The sequence below is a fragment of the Grammomys surdaster genome, unplaced genomic scaffold (genome assembly GCF_004785775.1).
Source record: "Grammomys surdaster isolate TR1022 unplaced genomic scaffold, NIH_TR_1.0 207, whole genome shotgun sequence".
Classification (NCBI taxonomy): Eukaryota; Metazoa; Chordata; class Mammalia; order Rodentia; family Muridae; genus Grammomys; species Grammomys surdaster.
The window spans coordinates 29405-48929 of NW_021604652.1; the positions used below are offsets into that span (position 1 = coordinate 29405).

At 42.8% G+C, this 19525-nt stretch overlaps 1 protein-coding gene across 1 annotated transcript; it reads right to left on the bottom strand.

Annotated features, from left to right (window-relative positions):
• Window positions 1-290: 290 nt before the first annotated feature.
• On the bottom strand, window positions 291-15548 carry Pgk1 (phosphoglycerate kinase 1). Its single transcript, XM_028771427.1, has 11 exons — window positions 15400-15548; window positions 11101-11151; window positions 8870-9025; window positions 8604-8748; window positions 6567-6670; window positions 5199-5318; window positions 3995-4109; window positions 3422-3601; window positions 1320-1497; window positions 991-1089; window positions 291-708 (listed from the first exon to the last, which is right to left on the bottom strand). Exons 1-11 carry the CDS (start codon window positions 15462-15464, stop codon window positions 668-670), a joined length of 1254 nt encoding a protein of 417 aa, XP_028627260.1. The 5' UTR covers window positions 15465-15548; the 3' UTR covers window positions 291-667.
• Between the last annotated feature and the right edge of the window lie 3977 nt (window positions 15549-19525).

Below are 19525 nucleotides of genomic sequence, written 5' to 3' on the forward strand. Positions count from 1 at the left end.
AACCATGAAGTGGGAATCAAGAGAAAAAAAAATGGTCACAGGAGAATATGGATCATGAGAGGGAGGAATGAGCTGGCCCTTAATTTGGTTTTGCTTGTTTATAGGCCTTGGCTTTTTAAATTATGGTATCCAACTATGAAACATTATCATAAGGCAATAGAATAGGCCTCCAGTAAGGAGTGGGCATTTATCTAATCCCACCCCACCACCACTGCAGCCCCAATCCTTCTGTTCAAAATGTAGGTACTCTCCTGTTCTTACCCCTCCTAACAAATTACGACAGGAAAAACTCAATTTCGTGGACATCTTTATTGTTTACAGCTGGAATTTCATCATATTTCCATGCTGAGTCATGAACAGTGACAAAGCTAACCAGAGGCTACATACATCAAAGAGAGCTAAGCCTTTACAGCTCACTTCCTTTCACAGGCAGTATAAATAGATGCCCTCTACAACGCACAATGGTTTTAGTCACTAAGGAATTGATATGGGATCTTGAAGAATGTAGACAAATCCCGATGCAGTAAAGACGAGCTGAGATGCTGTGCAACTGTTTAAGGGTTCCTGGTGCTGCATCTTGGTGAATCTTGCACTAACACCAAATGGAGATGCAGAAAACACTAGGTTGACTTAGGGGCTGTGCACAGGAACCAAAGGCAGGACAATACTAAACATTGCTGAGAGCATCCACCCCAGGAAGGACTTTACCTGTTTTTGAAAAAACACACAGAGACAGCATTACAAGATCCACTAAGCTACATCTGCCAGCTCTTTATTAGAGCTGCATTCTGGATCCCAGATCAACTAAAATTGTGGTTCTACCTCCCCCTCCCACCAAGTGGAGGCAGGAGCTTCTTTGTGCTACCTAGTTAATGTGATTGCTAGTGACAGAACTGCCCAAAGCTAATGTTCACCACTCTCTGCCCCACTTCTCAGAATGCAGTCCTCACCCTGCCTCCTAAGAAGCCAAAAGACAGAGAATATGCTCACCTTCCAGGAGCTCTAGACTGGCACCGCCCCCAGTGCTCACATGGCTGACTTTATCCTCTGTGTTCCATTTGGCACAGCAAGTGGCAGTGTCTCCACCACCTGTTGAATGAAGACCAGAGGGGAAAAATGTTTTGGCACCAAAACTAACAGTGTGGTTCCCAACCCAAAATATAGCTAATGAAGCTCCCTCCCATCAAGGGGATCTCCTATGAGTGACACATCTATGAACTATCAGAACCAAGAGACACAGAAAATGTTAGCCATTCCATCTGCCTTCCCCTGAACATAACTCTGCCCAGTGTTCGTGAGTTTAGTACAGGGCCCCTTACCTATGATAGTGATGCAACCCCGAGAAGTGGCTTTCACCACCTCATCCATGAGCGACTTGGTTCCCCTGGCAAAGGCTTCCCATTCAAATACCCCAACAGGACCATTCCAAACAATCTGCTTAGCTCGGGCCACAGCCTCAGCATATTTCTTGCTGCTCTCAGTACCACAGTCCAGGCCCTGGAGGATAGAGTTAAAGAGGGTAACTGTCAAGAAAACTTACTAGGAACTAATATCACCCCCACCAAGACCATAATAAGGCTGAACATCAACTGTTTCTACTAGGGCCAGGAAGTAAGTAGTGATGTATACCCTTAATTCCAGCACTTGGGAGGCAGAGGCAGGCAGATTTCTGAGGCCAGCCTGGTCTACAGAGTGAGTTCCAGGACAGCCAGAGCTACACAGAAAAACCCTGACTCAAAAGGCGGGAAAAAAAAAAGGCATTCTTAATGGCACTGTGACAGCCAAGGTCCACATCAGTGGTTCTCAACCTGCAGTGATTCGGCCTGTTAAAGAGTATGTGCCAATGTCTGAAGACATTTTTTGTCACATGTCACAAGTTGGGATGTGCACAAGTGACACACTGTAGCTGGTGGTACTTTACATGTCTTACAGCCTTTCCACAGCTAGAACTCCTCGCGACTCCAGTAGAGACTGAGAAACACTGAAGCAGATGGGCTGTGTTCAACCTTCCATGTATGAGGACCTCCAGGAAGCCAGGCTCAAACAATGTGTTGGATCCCACTCCTACTGCCTTTTTTAAGACATTATTGTACTATGTACCTTTGATTGACCTGAAATTTGCTATATAGACCAAGCCGGCCTCAAATTCAGACCTGCTTGCCCTTGTCCCCAAGTACAGGAGTAGTGTGAGTGCCACCATCCCTAGTCTGTATGATTTATTTTTATTTTCACGCATGTGTATATGATGTCCCAGAGGCCAGCAAGGGCATTGGATCCCCTGGAACTGCAGTTTTAAGTAGTTGCATGGATGACTAGGAACCTAACTCCCCATAACTGCTAAGCCATCTCTTCAGACCCCAGATTTGCCTTTTAAAAACAATTTCCCTAAATGATGCTTGAGGACCACACTTTGAGAAACAATATAACAGAAAAACGTCTAAGAAAAATGATAAGCAACTATCAGTCAACATGACATGACTTTATAGTTATCAGACTAAAGATGTAGCAGCACACCAGTAGTAATTAATTACTAAGCAGAGAGGCAGGATATTAAGGTCCACCTAGACTAAAGATGAAGACCATCATGAAGATGAAAAAAGAGAAGGTATTTGGTACCAAAATGTAATCAGTTCTAAACCTTTCGTATGCATATATTTTTCATACATTCCTTACAATTGAGCTCACTTTCATTTTTGTTTTGTTTTTCAAGACAGGGTTCCTGTCTTTATCCCCTGGCTGTCCTCTAGACCAGGCTGGCCTCAAACTCAGAAATCCTTCTGCCTCTGCCTCCTGAGTGCTGTGATTAAAGGCATGGGCCACCACTGCCCATATTTTGATTATCTATGTTTTGAGAACGTTTTTAATTTTTATTTCTTAGGATTATTGTTATTGTGGGAGCATACACATGTCATGTAGAAGTTAGAACAATTTTTGGAAATCTATTTCCTCTTTCCAGTGCAGGTCCCACAGATATCTCAGATCCATGCGGCTTGTGTAGCAAGCACTTTTACCCACTGAGCCATCTCAATGACCTGAATGTTTGCTTACAATGGCTCGCAGCTATTAGCATTGTAATCCAGAACAATTCAAACCATGAAAGTACATAGTATCCTATCTAGCACAGTGTTAAACATTCATTGAAAAAGAACCAAATGGCTTTGCCATCGTAGTGATGAAAACAGCAGCAATCTGCTAGCACTGCTTTTACCCCAGGGATTTGCCCTTGGGTGCCAACTGCATCATTTGCAGTGCTTTTTGACAGTTCCCATGGAAACTATTACTATGCCTGTTGGAGGGGAGAGCTCTATGAAGAAAACAGATGGATCTCAAACGCCACAAAAAAAAAATCTGTTAGATGTATGAATTGATGATTACCAAAAATTTCTGATCCCTTACATAAGCATACAGCCAGCTGACTCACCATCCAGCCAGCAGGTATACCGGAGGCCACAGTAGCTTGGCCAGTCTTGGCATTCTCATCAAATTTGTCAGCAGTGACAAAGTCAACAGGCAAGGTAATCTTCACACCATTTTTCTCAGCTTTGGACATGAGATCTTTGACAATCTTGGCTCCTTCTTCATCATACAGAGAGGTGCCAATCTACACAAGAGAGCCAAGGAGATGGAAGATCAGCCACTATACTAAGAACACAATTGACTTATAAAACAGACAGGAGCATAACACACTATGAAGCTGTGATACAACCTTCCTAATGCTGGGCCCCTTTAATATTATTTTCTTCCATAACTGTAATTCTGCTACTGTCATGAATTGTAATGTAAATATGTGATGTGCAGATTACCTGATCTGTAACCCCTGTGAAAGGGTTGTTTTTTTTTTAACCCACTCAGGAGGTCACAATCCATAGGTTGAGAACTATGGCTATAAATACAGGGACAAAAGCAATTTCATAGACAGAATGAAAATGTTCTTAGTTTACGTAAACTGCTTCTTATTGAAGCATTTCAGAGCCACTTGCCATTGGCTCCCTACCTCCATGTTGTTGAGCACCTTAAGGAAGGTAAAAGCCATTCCACCACCAATGATCATCTCATTGACTTTGTCTAGCATATTATTGATCAGCTGGATCTTGTCTGCAACTTTAGCTCTAGAAGAGAAAACAAGAATCAACAAGGCAAGCACACAATTGATGAGTGTAGTGCTAATACTCAAAGCCACAGTAGGAAAGTAACAAAAGTACTGCCTAAATTTGCCATGTTTCTCCAGCCCTCTGCGCATTGATCCATGTGTAAAGCCCTGGGCTTATCCTTAAACAGAAAAGCAAAACTTCCCTATCTAAACAACCAGGCTCCCATCCAAAATTCACAAGACCCTGATAGCCAGATTAGTAACTGAGGGTGTGAATGAAAACAGTTTCCATAGACTCCTATTTGCATGCTTAGTCCCAGTTGAACTGTCTAGAAAGGGTGTGGAGGTGTGGCCGTGTTGGGGGAGGCATGTTACTTAGAGTAGGCTTTGAGGTTTCCAAATCCCATCCCAGGCCCAGCGCATCTCTCTGCCTACTGCCTGTAGATCATGGTTCACACTATCCTTAGCTTCAAGTGTTCAGAAATCTTCCAACATATGCCCTGTGGCTAAATACTGCTGTGTTTCAGGCTTATTCTGAAACCTCAATACCACCAGCAGGGGGCATTCACTCCCATATTCCAGATCTTCATTCAAAACAAAGCAAGATAGCTCAAATGTTAATGTGAAGAAGACAAAGACCAGAGTCTGATGCTTTTAACTCATTAAAAAAAAAGGTTCAATGTTTCCAGGATTTTTCAGGATAACACAAAACCCTATACTAATCTGGGTTTCTCCAAGGACCATGAAACAGAGCTCATGAAGTCTAGAGAGCAACTACATTATGTGAAACTGACACAATTCTAGAGTCAACTTTCATCAGGAAATGCTGAGTGTACATTAGTCATGTGGAGGGTGAGGAAACGGTCCATTGAAGGGTCATGGTCCTCTAAGCAGAAAATGACTGTTGTCTAACAGTTATGCCAAGTAAAATGCAGCTTTCTTGTCCAAGCAGTCCAAGTTCCTTGTTCCTCTACCAGATGATCAGCCCTGCATCCCTGACCTTACCTCTGTAAACAGTCCCTTTATTAAATTGTCCTCAGTTACCCAGTGTTATAGCCGCTACCAGGATAACACTATTTAAAGTATGATTCAAAAGTGTTCTTCATACCCTCCCAAGATAGCCAGGAAAGGTCGCTCTGGACTCTCCAAAGCCTTGGCAAAGTAGTTCAGCTCCTTCTTCATCAAAAATCCACCAGCCTTCTGTGGCAGATTCACACCCACCATGGAGCTAGGGAAAAAAAGAAAAATGTATTCAAAATCTAGTCAAATTGTACCATTTCCTCACCTAGAAGTCAGCTCCTTACCACTAAAATGCTTTCATCACTTCTAAGATATTAAAAGACTGGATGGATTCATCCCTAAATTGCAATAAAGCCACTTACATCTTAGGTAACTTTTCTGACTAATAGTTTACAATCAAGGGTAAAAAAAGCAATGGACTAAGGTGGAATTTAAGATACCCAGGTAAAGGGTAGGGCTCAGCAGTTAAGATCATTCGCTGGTTCTTGCAGGACCTGGATTCAGAACTCAATCCCCAAAGTGCAGCTCAAAAACAACTGTAACTCCAGCCCCAGGGAAACAAATGCCCTCTCCTGGCCTCTGAGGGCACTGCATGTACACAATGCAGAGAAACATACAGGCAAAACACAATAGTAAGGAAAAAATGCCCAGTTAAGTTTTCAATAGGTCAAAGGTTAAATCACTATGTAATCAGCCAGTTGAGAACATATTATGATAGAATGTTTCCAAAGGTAAGAAAATTCTATACAAGGCATCCAAAGTTAGAGAAACCTACTCCTGAAGCTATATAAGAAAAGTTTTATTTGTCATTCCCAAGTTTTATCTTTATTTCTTTGAATCTGGATATTTAACAAGGGCCATATAGCTCCAAGTAGACTTAGAAGTTAAAAACACATCTCTTGGTTTTTATTGTCAACCTAAGACTACCTAGAATTCCCTGGAAGACAGACCCTCCTGCTCAAATTAGCCTGTAGGCATGTTTGTGAAGCATTGTTCTGATTGCTAATTGATGTAGGAGGGCCCAGGCCACAGTGGATGGTACCATCCCTAGGCTGGTGGGCCTATAAGAAAACTGGCTGCCACTGGTGGCATGGTAGCTCTTGCTTTTAATTCCAACATTCAAGAGGCAGAGGCAGGTGGATCTTTGTTCAAGACTAGCCTGGTCTACATGGCGAGTTCCAAGCTAACATAAGATTGCCTCAACATAATCCAAACGTAAGCCAATGAATGAGCCAGTAAGCAAAGCTTGAATTCTGTTGACTTCAGTGATGGATTGTGATCTAGAAACATACTCCAAGTAAACCCTTTCTTCCCATAAATTGCTTTTGATTTTGTGTCTAAATCACAATGGACACAATAGAAGATGGTAATCTCTAAAAACAGCCCAGAATTTGGATGACTCAGGTGCCCAAGATCATTGTATTCTGCCTAGCACTGTCAATGTTCTTTTCGGTACCTGTGAGCTCTGTGTGCAGTCCCAAAAGCATCATTGACATAGACATCTCCTAGTTTGGACAGTGAGGCTCGGAAAGCATCAATTTTGGCTGGCTCAGCTTTAACCTGCAGGGAAAAATTTTAAAAGGAAAATCAAATATCGAAAATGTTGATGACTCAAAAAACCTCCAAAAGTATTTCAGGCCACCAAGAATCCTCTTGAACATCTTTAAGATACTGAGTTAATGGGACAAGTTTTACAATTAGCAACAGGGACAGTCCTTTGGTCATTTATTAACCCCTTTGCCTCCCCCTGAAAATTGTACACACGTGTATACACATATGCACACACACTAAATACATAATTTTAAAGCAAAAATGTTTGAAGGAAAATAAGATAAATTGAGAGCTTTTCATGGAAAAGATGCCATAGAAACTAACAATCAGGATTAATTCTCATTTTTGACCTGCCAATGGGTACAAGGAAGGCAATGTTAATTCTAAAAATAACAATGTAGAGACCAGACCGTGAATAACATTCAATTAGAGGGTGAACAGATGGCTCACTGGTTAAGAACACTTGCTGCACTTGCTACAAGTGCCTGTAGCTCCAATGTCAAGGAACCCAACACCCTCCTGTGGCCTTCTTTGTGCACCTATATATACACATAGACTCATACATGCACATACTAAAAATAAAAGAAACTTTTAAAATTGAGTTTTCTTCATGTTTGTGTCCAGTTTGAACTTTCAGGCATTCTAAGCCATTAGAATAGCAACTGAATCAACTAAGACAGACACTATTATAGTCAGTTCATCAATGCCTGAATAAGACATTCTGCATCAACTTTCCAGTTGCTCCTGCCGTTTCTAAGCACTAGAGTTTGTGAGTCTTGAGTTTCAGTTTAAAAGGGCACCAAATTTGAGGTCAGCATTTAACCAGTAGTACTGTAGCAAGCATGCCAAAGCAGAAAGGGCCAAGCTCAGGGCCTGCACTGCTAAGAAAAGAAACTGCTTGAAAGCAAGCACTCCAGATGCCTTAAGAAATGTCAGAGGTCAAAGGGGAACTGATGCCTCAGAGCATCTTGTTCTCACATCATTGAAGACCCGAAGAGGAGAAAATACTAGGAAGTACCATTAGCATCCCTTCTAACCAAAGGGTAAATCCAGTATCATGCTAAAAAAGGGAGTTTTAACAGTTGAATTCTGCTGTCAGGTCTAGTAACCAGTCTAGTGGATTGTCTACAACAGTCTTTCTAGGATAATGGCAAGGGAGTAGAGCCAAACTGTACACAATTGACTACAGGACCCAAAGCCTACAACATTTACCATGTGGATCTTTGTAGGAAAAGCTTGCATGAAGCCCAGCAACAGTGACTTCAGCAAAATGACTGCCTTTCTGAAACCAAAGCCCCGTTCTCTAACAAATGAGGAAGACACCTGTACCTACATGTTAAAGAGACTCAAATGAAAACATCATATTTCATTTAAAAACGCCTTTAGCCAGGCATGGGAGGACATGCCTCAAATCCCAGCACCGGGAAGGTGAAAAGACCAGGAGGAGTTCAAGGTCATCCTAGGCTACGTCAAGTTTAAGACCAGCCTGAGCTACACAGCACATGAACTACATGAGACCTTATTTCAAATCACACTCATCTAACTCAAAAAAGAAATATAGCCTTAAAGTAATCTCACTATTACCATTACCATCACTCAATACTAATATTATCCAATAGAATTCATGTATTTTTCAAATGTGATCAGAAAGAGTGTCTACACTGCTGGTCGGTCACATTCAACTCCTTGACAAGATTATGCAGTTTGTATACTTTGTGGTAATTCAGAAGCATCATACTGTGCATTTATACAATTGTACCCAGGGCATTGTTCACTACCACTGAGCCACATCCATGGCCTCCATCTATACAGTTTTTCATGTATATTGCACTTCAATTTTTAAAAATTTGGGAAAATAAAGCTTCCTCTATTCTTTCATCATGGCCTCATGCAAACTGAGGCCCTAAGGCCCAATAATATCAAAAAAAATCACAGGTCCTACCTTGTTCCCAGAAGCATCTTTTCCCTTCCCTTCTTCCTCTACATGAAAGCGGAGGTTCTCCAGCAGGATGACAGTCCCAGCCGCTGGGTTGGCACAGGCATTCTCGACTTCTGGGCCCACACAATCCTTCAAGAACAGAACATCCCTGGGGGTGGGGAGAGCAAGAGATGAAGAGACTAGAGTCCCCTGAAAGCTGAGAACCAGTGGCAGCCTGCTGACTGACTACCTCACCTAGCAGCTCACCAGCACCATAGCCCTGTACTCACTTGCCCAGCAGAGACTTGAGTTCTGCAGCAACTGGCTCTAAGGAGTACTTGTCAGGCATGGGGACACCATCAGGCCGGCCCAGATGGCTCATAAGGACAACCGACTTGGCTCCATTGTCCAAGCAGAACTTGATGCTTGGAACAGCAGCCTTGATCCTGTAACCAAGAGAAAACAGAAGACAGAACAAGGTTATCCACAGAATTAGTGGGAACTATTTTAACTCAGGACTTCATAAAATAAAGCCCCCTTTCTTCTCCAAGGTTCCTCAAGTCCGGCAGTTACAGAATTCTGATGAGTTCAGAAGACAAACATGCTACAAACCTGCCATCTGGACTTACATAGTCTCATTATGGATCTGTCCCTAGTGCAGAAAAGAACTTAACAAGCCTGAAGCTGCTGTCGATAGCAGCACCTGCCTGGGTTAGCTGGTTTAGGAGCTGGGGATGCACCTCAGTTGGTAAAGCACTTCCCTGGCATGCACAAAGACCTGGGACCATCATCAGCACCACACAAACTGCACATGGTGATGTGCATCTGTGATCCCAGCACTCGGGAGGTAGAGGAAAGGGAGGCTCAGAAGTTCAAGATCACCCTCAGTAGGTAACAGCAAATTTGAGGCCAGCTACATGAGGCCATGCCTGTAAACAAATAACCTCAGCTTTTCAAGTGTCCCCTCAGTTCTCTGACAGCTGTTCTGTTTCTATACTCTGTATAAGCAAGGTAATGCATGAACACCTGCTCCCTAATTCTGAAATGAGTAGTTGCTAGGTAGACATTACCTTTGTGACCAGAGCCACTTGGTACCGACCCAAAGGAAATGAAATTAACATACAAAAAGATCTGTACACTAAAGTTTATTATAGCACTGTTCACAATGGTTAAAATGAAAGATTCCACCTCATTGCCCATCAGCAGATAAATGGAGAAAACAATGTACCATCCAGTCACAAAAAAAATTAAATCTATACACACATAAATCTTTTAAAAAAAATGAATTTAGGGCTAGAGTGGTTAAGAGACTTTACTGCTCTTCCAAAAGTCCTGACTTCAATTCCCATCTTTAATGGGATCCAATGCCCTCTTCTGGTGTGTCTGAAGAGAGTGACAGTACTATTATATATTCTATTTCTGCAGGGGCACTGGAGAGTATAGAGTGGTTAAGAAGGCCTGCAGCTATTCTAGAGGACTGTTCAGTTTCCAGCAGCCATGTCAGCTGGCTTACAGCCACCATAACTTTACCTCCAGTGTATCCAATGCCCTCTTCTGACCTCCACTCCCACTACACACATACAGACATACACAAACACAAAAATAATTTTTTACAAAGAAACTCTGCTTCTTAAGCTAGTACTCAAATTAGAGGCAAAAGCAAACCAAACTCTCCCATGCCCCCAACACACACACAAAAAAAACCTTATTTGGGCTATTTAGAATAAACCCTGAAAAAACTACATGTAACCTTAATTACTAATATTAGCAGTTCTCTTAGATAGCTTGTTTCGTAAGACAATTAGCATTGAACTTCAATTATTTTTTTAATAAGTAGTAATTCTAAATTCCTTAAATTTTTTAAAATAAGGACTCTCTCAGGATGTTTTCTGCTGGTGGTGGCAGAAGTATTTTCCCCGGGAGGCAGGGGAAGGTCTAGAATTTTCTGCCTAGTTTTGTTTTTATTTTTTATTAATTCTTCAAAAATTTCACACAATGTATGTTGATCCTATTCACCTTTCACTTGCTTTTTTGTATAGCCTAGGATGGCCTGAAACTTGCTTTGTAACAACTTGGGCTACTTTCAACTTAAACTCATGGTCCTCCTAAATCCAGACTCCTGGGCGCTAGGATTAGAGGAATACACCATAATGTCAAGTTAGGTTTGGGGGATTGTTTTGTTTGTGGGTTCTTTTGAGACAGGGTCTCTCTACAGACCTGGCTATCCTAGAACTCTTTGTGATGACCAGGTTGTCTTCAGTCTCAAAATATGTCTGACTCTGCCTCCCAAGTAAGTGCTAGGACTAAATGCATAGGCATACACCACCACACCCTGCTTAGGATCGGGTTTTTATACAATATTTTTCATAAATTTAGAATATTAATTCCCACATTGACAAGAAAGGTTAATAAATCAAAACCATGGCTTCAATTGCTGTATTCGCAGTGTGAAAAGAAAGAACTTTGTACTCCATATACTCAAACAAATGAAACCCAAGCCAGGTTTTAATAGGAATCTTACCTTTGGTTATTTGTTATCTGGTTGTTCTTCATAGGAACATTGAAGTCCACCCTAGAAAAGAAAAAGGCTTCAGTTTCATAGTCATGATCAAATTTTTGATCCCTAAGTATTTTATTGAAGCAGTTAAAATTCAAATCTCACCTTTAAAGAGACATTAAAAGATAGGATTAAAAGATAGAGGGTTGGCAAGATGGCTCAGGGCACAGGCACTTGTTGCCAAGCCTGACAACCTGAGTTTTATCCCCAAGACCCATGGATGAAAGGAAGCCAAGTTATCATCTGAACTCCACACATGCCTGAGCCTGTTTAGCAGTCTGAGGGGGTGACAGATAATAAGTAATGCACCTTGATTCTAATTATTTTGATACTACTTCTGTCTCCTTCTGAAAACACCCTCCAAATAAATCCCCCCCCCAAAAAAAACACACCAAGAGAATTTCCTTCTTTCTAGAGAAAGCCTGACACATTAATAGAAAAAAACCCAGGCTCTACCCAATTTACATGATGCCCTTCAATATAAGATATAGTGACTTTCAAAAACACAAGGGGAAAAAAGGGTTAGATGTGCCTCAGCCCACTGACAACCGGCAAGTGGGAGGCACATGATTCCCCAAACTCTGCTATTTGAAGGAACTATACTAAAGCATTACTTTTAGTACCTCTCACTAAGGGGCTGCGATGAGGGGTCAATACTGCCACTGTCCTTGATTGTGAAATTCCATCTTTCCCTTTGCCTTTTTCACTGGTCGTTCCTGTCTGCAGCAGTGACCACAAATCCAGCAGGTCGCTGGCTTCCTCTCTACCCTGAACACTAATCTACCTCACCAAGGAGCTTGAGAGACATAATTCTTGATTCAGATTTAAGAAAGCCTTTAAAATTAAAAGGCAGTGTGCAAAGAAACAAAGAAACAAAGAAATGCACTCTGGTTGGTATCAGGCACTTAAGGCATCCTCTTTAAATACCCTAAGCAGGCCCTTGCCAGCCTTAAAGTGCAGACCACAGCAGATCAAATATCCCATTACCATGATTGACTTCCCCTCTTGCAGCCTCCCAAAAAAGCTAATGGACAAAAGGGTTAACTGCACAGGGTAAGTAGTGCTGCTTCCTGTACCCAGAACCTTACAGGAAGGAATGCCTTTGGGCTAAAATATCCAACCATCTGTGGCTTCTATCCAAGCTGTGATGGCATCAGCTTACTGATGAAAACTGGATTAGTTCTCACTGACCTCTTGATTACCTCTGACCTTCACTCTCTCCTAGACTTACAACTCGGCCTTTAGCTTCCCTCCTGAAGACTTCAAAGCAGGAACAGCATTACCTACACATGTCACTTGTTCACTTGTGTGTGTGGGGGGGTGGTGTATACACACATACATATATATACTGAGCATATATATACATCTATATATGTATATATACTGGAGAAAACTGAGTTTCTCTACAGTCTTTGCAATCTTCTTCGACTTTTCAAAGCAGAGTGGTGGTGGCTACAGCATACACCACATACCTCTAACCCCAGCACTCAGGAGGCAGAGGCAAGAGTTTGAGGCCAGCCTAGTCTATGAACTGGGTTCCAGAACAGCCAGGGCTAGATTGAACCCCTGCCTCAAAAAACAAAGCAAAGAAACAAAACAAAAACTTTACAGAGAACATTAAATTACAATATCAAGTCTTGGTTGAAATCTCAGGATTCCAGGCCCTGTTCTACTAAAACCTCAAGAGAACCATGTCCGCCATTGCTTTGTGGTCTCATTGCTAAATTCTGCTAGTGTGATGGTGTCTGCTCTTCATTTTCTTCTTTCCCAGAGCTGTTGCTTTGGCACATCCCAAGAGAAAATCCAGTGAGGCTGGGGGGTTGGGGGGGGGAAGAAAGAGTACAAGAAAAATAGAAGTACTTTACCAGCAAGCAAAGGATGACTAGGAACCTATGGGTGAAAAAGAAAGGAAATGACATGACAAGAATCAGCAGGAAATGTGTTCACATGGCCTTGTAAAATCAACTAGGGTGAGGCGGAACCTGTTGGGGTTGGTTTCTGGCTTATTTTAGTTTCTCCAAAAGGAACTGGAGTGACTCAGTGGTAGACTGCTCAAGCACAAAGTGGCTAGTGTCTGATTCCCCAGCACACTAATAAAAATTACCAACAAATCAACTTTCCTTGCCAATTCAAAGCAAGGGTCTAACTAGTCAGAAGACAAGAGTGCCCTTCTACAGGCCAGAACGGAGGTGAAACGCCCACCACTCAGGAGGCCCCATTTCTGAAGCATTGCCAGCAACTACCACAAAAGGCACTGAAACAAAAAGGTATTGATTGAGCTCACCCAAGCCCGGCTGCCTAGACTCCTGAGAAGCCTACAAGACAACTCCCTATTCAAGATGCTTTAATCTGGAAACAGCAACTTCACCACTGTGGCCTAAATACCAACAAGTACAATGTATCCATATTACAGAAGGATTGCAAACTCCACAGACAAAGTCTATTTCAACCTGTCCCTGGGCCATCCCAAGTGGCTAAAGAGACCCAAATCCTAGTCCTGGCTCTGCTACAAACTTTCTAGAGCTCAATAACCTTCAACATGTCCTTTTCCATCAGGAAAACTAAGCTAGCCAATCGTTTCAAGGCTCAAGGTTAACTTGTGTTAAATGAAACTTCATTTGGGGCAAAAGAGAAACTGTTTCCTCCTGTCTCACCCCCAACCAGAGTTAATTCCTTTGAGACAGTTTCCTTGTGAAGATAGCATAAAGCCCCAAACTGCAATTACAGAAAGGTGACAAGGACAATGTCCCACTGTCTGACAACAGCTGAATGCATCTGGAAAGGTCAGCCTTAAAACCAGGAGTGGTATAAATAGTTTAAACCTTTTAAGCTAGTTGCAAGCCAACACCTACCTGTCTTGGTTTTCACAGGATGAATCTTTTATCCTTAGAACAAAACGAAAAGCTAGCTAAAACCTGCCCTTATCTATGATTAGGGTGGCTGGGATTTCTACCCATCCTGATTACAAAGGCCTATCCCATTTGGGGTAACATATTAAGTGCTTTGCATGAACATAGTACACTGGGTTGGCTCTGGATATCAGCACAGTAAGAAGGCCACCTATCAAGTAATATTGGGTACAATAAAATATGTGCCTGTACAATTCTCTAACTCCAGTGCAGAGGCAGGAGAATCTCTGCTCCCTTACATGTGTTAGTATCTAAAGGATGCCCTCACTTGAACTGGCCCAAATTGTCAAAAGGACCAGGTTTACATCATTCACATACTGCCAATCAATCAACTGCTTCCAAAGGTCAAGCAGGCAGAGAAGTCAGTCACTGTGACTATCTATGGCCCTTAAAAATTCCCATCCTTGTGTCCTATTTTGGTACATGAACAGCCAGGCCCATCAGTTATGTATCTAATCATCATCCTTCACTCCTGGAAAAAAAAAGTATACATTATGAAAGGCAGAAATGCAGAGAATGTACACATGCTAGTAATTCTGTCAGGTAAAGGAGAAGTCAACTTAAGTCAATGACCAGGGATCCACATGTGCCGAGTAAGAGAGTGCCATGTGTGTGGGAGCCTTCCTCACTTCTGACATCCTGCTTCTCTAGCCACCTCTGAGGGTGAGGTTACAGGCCTCCAACTCCCGGCGGCCACACCCTGCATGTGTCACAATCCTGATGCAAACCCCAAGGCCAGGAGTCCAACCGCAAGGTAGGGCAGCAGAGGCCTGTTATATAAGCTGTACAGCTTCATCCAGTGGCCTCACCCTCCCACCCACAATTCTCTGGAAGATGGACCTCCACCCGAGAGTATTTTGAGCAACATCTTTTGGGAAAGAAGTCATTTGTACCAGAACCAATGAAACGTGGGCAGTTTCGAATTCGTCACGGATGGTCCAAGGATCTTGGGGGAAGGGAAATTAGCTAAATGACCTTTCAAGGTCCCTCAGCCGGGGCCTAGAGATTTGCAGGATAAGCATTAGGTCCAATCTCGCTACAGCAAACGAAACCGCACTTCAGAAATGAGAAAAGGATTGAGTCCTGGGAATCTGAGCCCTTTCTCGGTGTGATCAACTCTCTAAAGGAAACTAATTCGTTGCTTTTTAAGCTAGAAGAAAAGCAGTTAGGAAACATCAAACTCGGACACAGTCTCCGCCCCAATGGGGTGAGAGGAATAGCCCTAATCTTCAAACCCAGGACTCCTGAGACCCAGCTGAAAAGAAAGCGCAACTTAGGGTGAAAGGAAAAGCGTGCTTGCCAAGGCCAGAGAGACTGTGGCCCCGAGGGCTTGAGGACAGCAGTACGGAATTACCTCATCACGACCCGCTTCCCCTTCACGTCCAGCTTGTCCAAAGTCAGCTTGTTAGAAAGCGACATTTTGGCAATACCGTGAGGTCGAGAGGCCCGGAGCTGAGGAAGAGGAGAACAGTGCGGCAGACGTGCGCTTTTGAAGCGTGCAGAATGCCGGGCCGCGGGAGGACCTAAGGGCTCCCGCCACGCCCCTAGCCCCGCCCCTGAGCCCGCCTCCGGACCCACCCCTCCCAGCCTCTGCTCCCAGCAAGCGAAGGAGCAAAGCTGCTATTGGCCGCTGCCCCAAAAGGCCTGCCCGCTTCCATTGCTCGGCGGTGCTGTCCATCTGCACGAGACTGGTGGGACGTGCGACTTCCATTTGTCACGTCCAGCACGACGCGAGCGGCCGAGGAAACTTCCTGACTAGGGGAGGAGTAGAAGGTGGCGGGAAGGGGCCCTAAAGAACGGAGCGGGTTGGCGCCTACGGGTGGCTGTGGAATGTGTGCGAGACCGGAAGCCACTTGTGCAGCGCCAAGTGCCTAGCGCCACTGCTAAGGCGCATGCTCCGGTCTGCCTTGGGAAAAGCGCCGCCCCTACCCGTTGGAATTCCCAGACGCCTTTCCTAGACCTTTGCAAATGTCATCCCCTTTTGGAACCCTCTGCTTTCTCAGCTCCCAAATGGAAGTTTACATAAGGCCTTACTTAGTAATCGAAACCTCTCAAGAATTTGAGAGAAGTAAAAAAAAAAAAAAAAAAGGACCAGGTCTTCCTCCCCGTTTTATAATAAAAAGTACAGTATAATTTCTGTGGTTACATTATTCATAATGACAAATACATACAGCATGTGTCATGTTAAGTAACAATGCTCATAAAATTCTTAAGTACGTTCTGTTACTAAAGATGAAGTAACCGATAGACAAAGATTTAGTGTCTTATCAAGATTGCAGAGCGTCTATGAGATCATTTCAATCCTTGGCCACTGGGATTTAGACTGCTTTGTGAGTGTAGCTCAGTGGTAAAGCGCATGCCAGAGGCCGTGGATCCAACCTCCAGCATTGTTTTAAAAAAAAAAAAAAACTTTAAAACTCTACTGACACTAATTTGGTCTAAGGATACTGATCAATGGTAAAATGCTTGCCTACAGTCTGAGGCAGGACAACTATTTAGGAAACTGAAGGGCACGTGAGAAATGAAAGCCCTTCTTCACTCTCCTGGTTTTTTCTACCTCTCTCACTGACACCCAGGAGTGACTGGCCAAACTACCTCTGCAAATTACTGTATTATGTGAAGTAACTCAGAAAGACAATACCATGTGTTTTCTATCATATGCAGCTTTTATATAAGCATATACATGGAGAGGGTAGAGACAGATCCACGAAAGGGAAAACTGTTTTAAGAGAACAGAGGAACAAAAAAGAACTGGGTAACAGGAGACACGTGATGTGGAAGAGACAAAGGACTCCAGCCTACTGAGGAATGCTGGGAGCCCCCGTGGTTATCCAATACCAGCCATGCACTCTGAAATCAGATACATACAAGTGAGTTTACACAAACTGAGAAGGTTGTCTTTACATATTTACACACACACACGAAAAAAGCCAAGAATTTGAGAGAAGAGCTGCACCTTTCCCTGTTAACCATTCTCACTGACCCTGCATTTTGTCTTTCTGTTTTATCAGCAGCTAACTGCTTCTGAATCCTGGTGACATTCTTTTCCATGTCGGATGGCAAGGACTCTGGGCACACTACCTCCCCAAGATCTGAAGGAGACTCCATAGGTCGCAGTGCCAGCAATACTGAACCGAATGCCCTGATGCCAGCAAGAAATCTCTACACATAACTACTTTTTAATTTGTATTTTATCCTTGCGTGTAGGGTTTTTTGCCTGTATGTATGTATGTATGTATGTATGTATGTATGTGTTTAAGATAAACATTCATTTTTGCCAATCTTTTCCATCTTTTCTTCTATTCAACCTTACTGGAAAACAGCTCCTGCAAAGTATTTTCAAATGAGGTTCTGGACTTCCTATCATTTAGTAGTGGAGTTACCATTGTAATGAGTCAAACTGTGTTTGGATAAGGTAAAACTACAATATAGGATATCAACCATTCACACATAGAGTTTGACTCCCTAGCTTAATGATTCTTCCCAGTTACTGAGCACTTACTGTTTGCCAGGCACTGCTGACAGCTGAGCATACATGACACACTACTCTGCATAAGAACTTTATGAAGTAGGTATTATATCTTAAACACAAGAACACTGAAGATTATAAAGATTGGGAAACTTTTCCACTACTGAACTAAAATAATAGAGAGAAACAGACAGTCAACGATGAGAAGCCTGTGACAACAGGAAAACCTGAAAAATAGAGAACTCTACAATTATACACATGAGGCAGGATAAAATGTGGACCAGATTCCTTGGGTGTTATAACAATGTTAGAGACACAGTTTTTCTCCTAACAGAACTGGAAAACCAGATCATTACAGTCAGTTACCTCACCAGTAACTAGTCCCCACCTTGCTTACAGAAATCCGATTTAATAGAGCAGTGGGTTAGTGACCAGTGCTCAGCAAAGATAGGCTTATCTCCTAGCACCAAAGGATAAATCACTGTTGACGGAAGCTGAGCCTAGTAATCCCATCCCCCACATGTCCCTTTGTCACACATTGGTCTGGGAATGGGCAGTGACCCAACTTAGGTCAGTGAGATAAAAAGGGGTGTCTGCCGTCCTGGGAACAATGGAGATCAGTGAGAAAAGCAAGCCCTGCACATGTATTGACTCATTTTTAATTAAGAGAATGATGGGAGGTAACTATGGAAACCTCGCTCGCTCGAGCACCCTCCCTTCCTCCCTCCCCCTCTATCTCTCTCCCTCCCCTCTATCTCTTTCCTTCCCTCTCTTCTCCCTCCCTCTCTTCTCCTCCCTCCCTTCTCCTTCTTCCTTCTCCCCTTCCCTCCTCTTCCTCTCCCTCTCTGATCCTTCATTCTGGGAACAACAGCTACCATGTCTTAGGATCATTCACATAGTTTCATGGGGTGGCCCAGATAATGAGGAACTCAGAGTACAACACCCAGCATAAAACAGAGTCTTGCTGCCTGGGGCTTTGTAAAGGAGCCAGCCACCTTCAAAGTGGACTCTCTGCCCCCAAGACAAGCCTTCAAATGTCTGCAGTCAAGGCCTTCATATAATTACAATCTCAGGTGGTGCTTCCAACTAAAACCAGTTTAGATGTTGTTAAATCTCTGTCTCACAGAAAGTCTGAGATAGTATTTATTGTTTGGAAGTACTAAACTTTGAGGCACTTTATTATTCAGAAACACACAATTAATACAGAGTCTCAGCAATGATTTTGTTTTGTAAGACAAAATCACGGGAACATTAAGTACATAACTGAGTACTTGATGACATCGGCAGTTTACTGACTTAACTAATCCCAGCACCATTGTGCTACCTACCTTTCTATCATGTGAAATAAACAAACCTCTAATGTGAATAATAATTTACTGAATATAGTGTTGCTTGGAGCTAAAATGTCTCACTACAGTATTGGGGGGAATTGAATGGCACTCATATAATCAAGTTTACAGTTTTGTAAATTCTTTTTCTTTTTTATGATAGGGTCTCACTATGTGGTCCAGGCCACCTTCAAACTTATGACCCTCCTGTGTTAATCTCTTGACTGCTGGGATTATAGGTGTATACCACCACATCTGACTATACGTCTTTTTTTTTTTAGATATTTCCATGTCTGCTATTATTGGAGTAGATAGTTGAGATTGATTCTCTCACTGAAAAGCACTAGAAAATCTGGGCTCTTTGGAGGGACAGGTACTACAAGATATGTCAAGGATTGAACCCAGTGCCTCACACACTCCACAAAAACATCCCAGTTTTTTTTTTTTAAGACAGGGTCTTATTAAGGCTGTTCAAGCTGGACTTCAACTCACTCTGTAGCCTAAACCACTTAAACTTGTGATTCCTTCTGCCCTATTATCCCAAAAACTGAGATTGCAGGCCTGTGCAATCAGGTCCAGTTTAGGCAAAAACTTTAAAATGTTTATTGTACCAGGTATACCTCTTTAATCCCAGCACTCAGGAGGAAGAGGCAAGTGGACCTCTGTGAGTTCGGAGCCCAGCC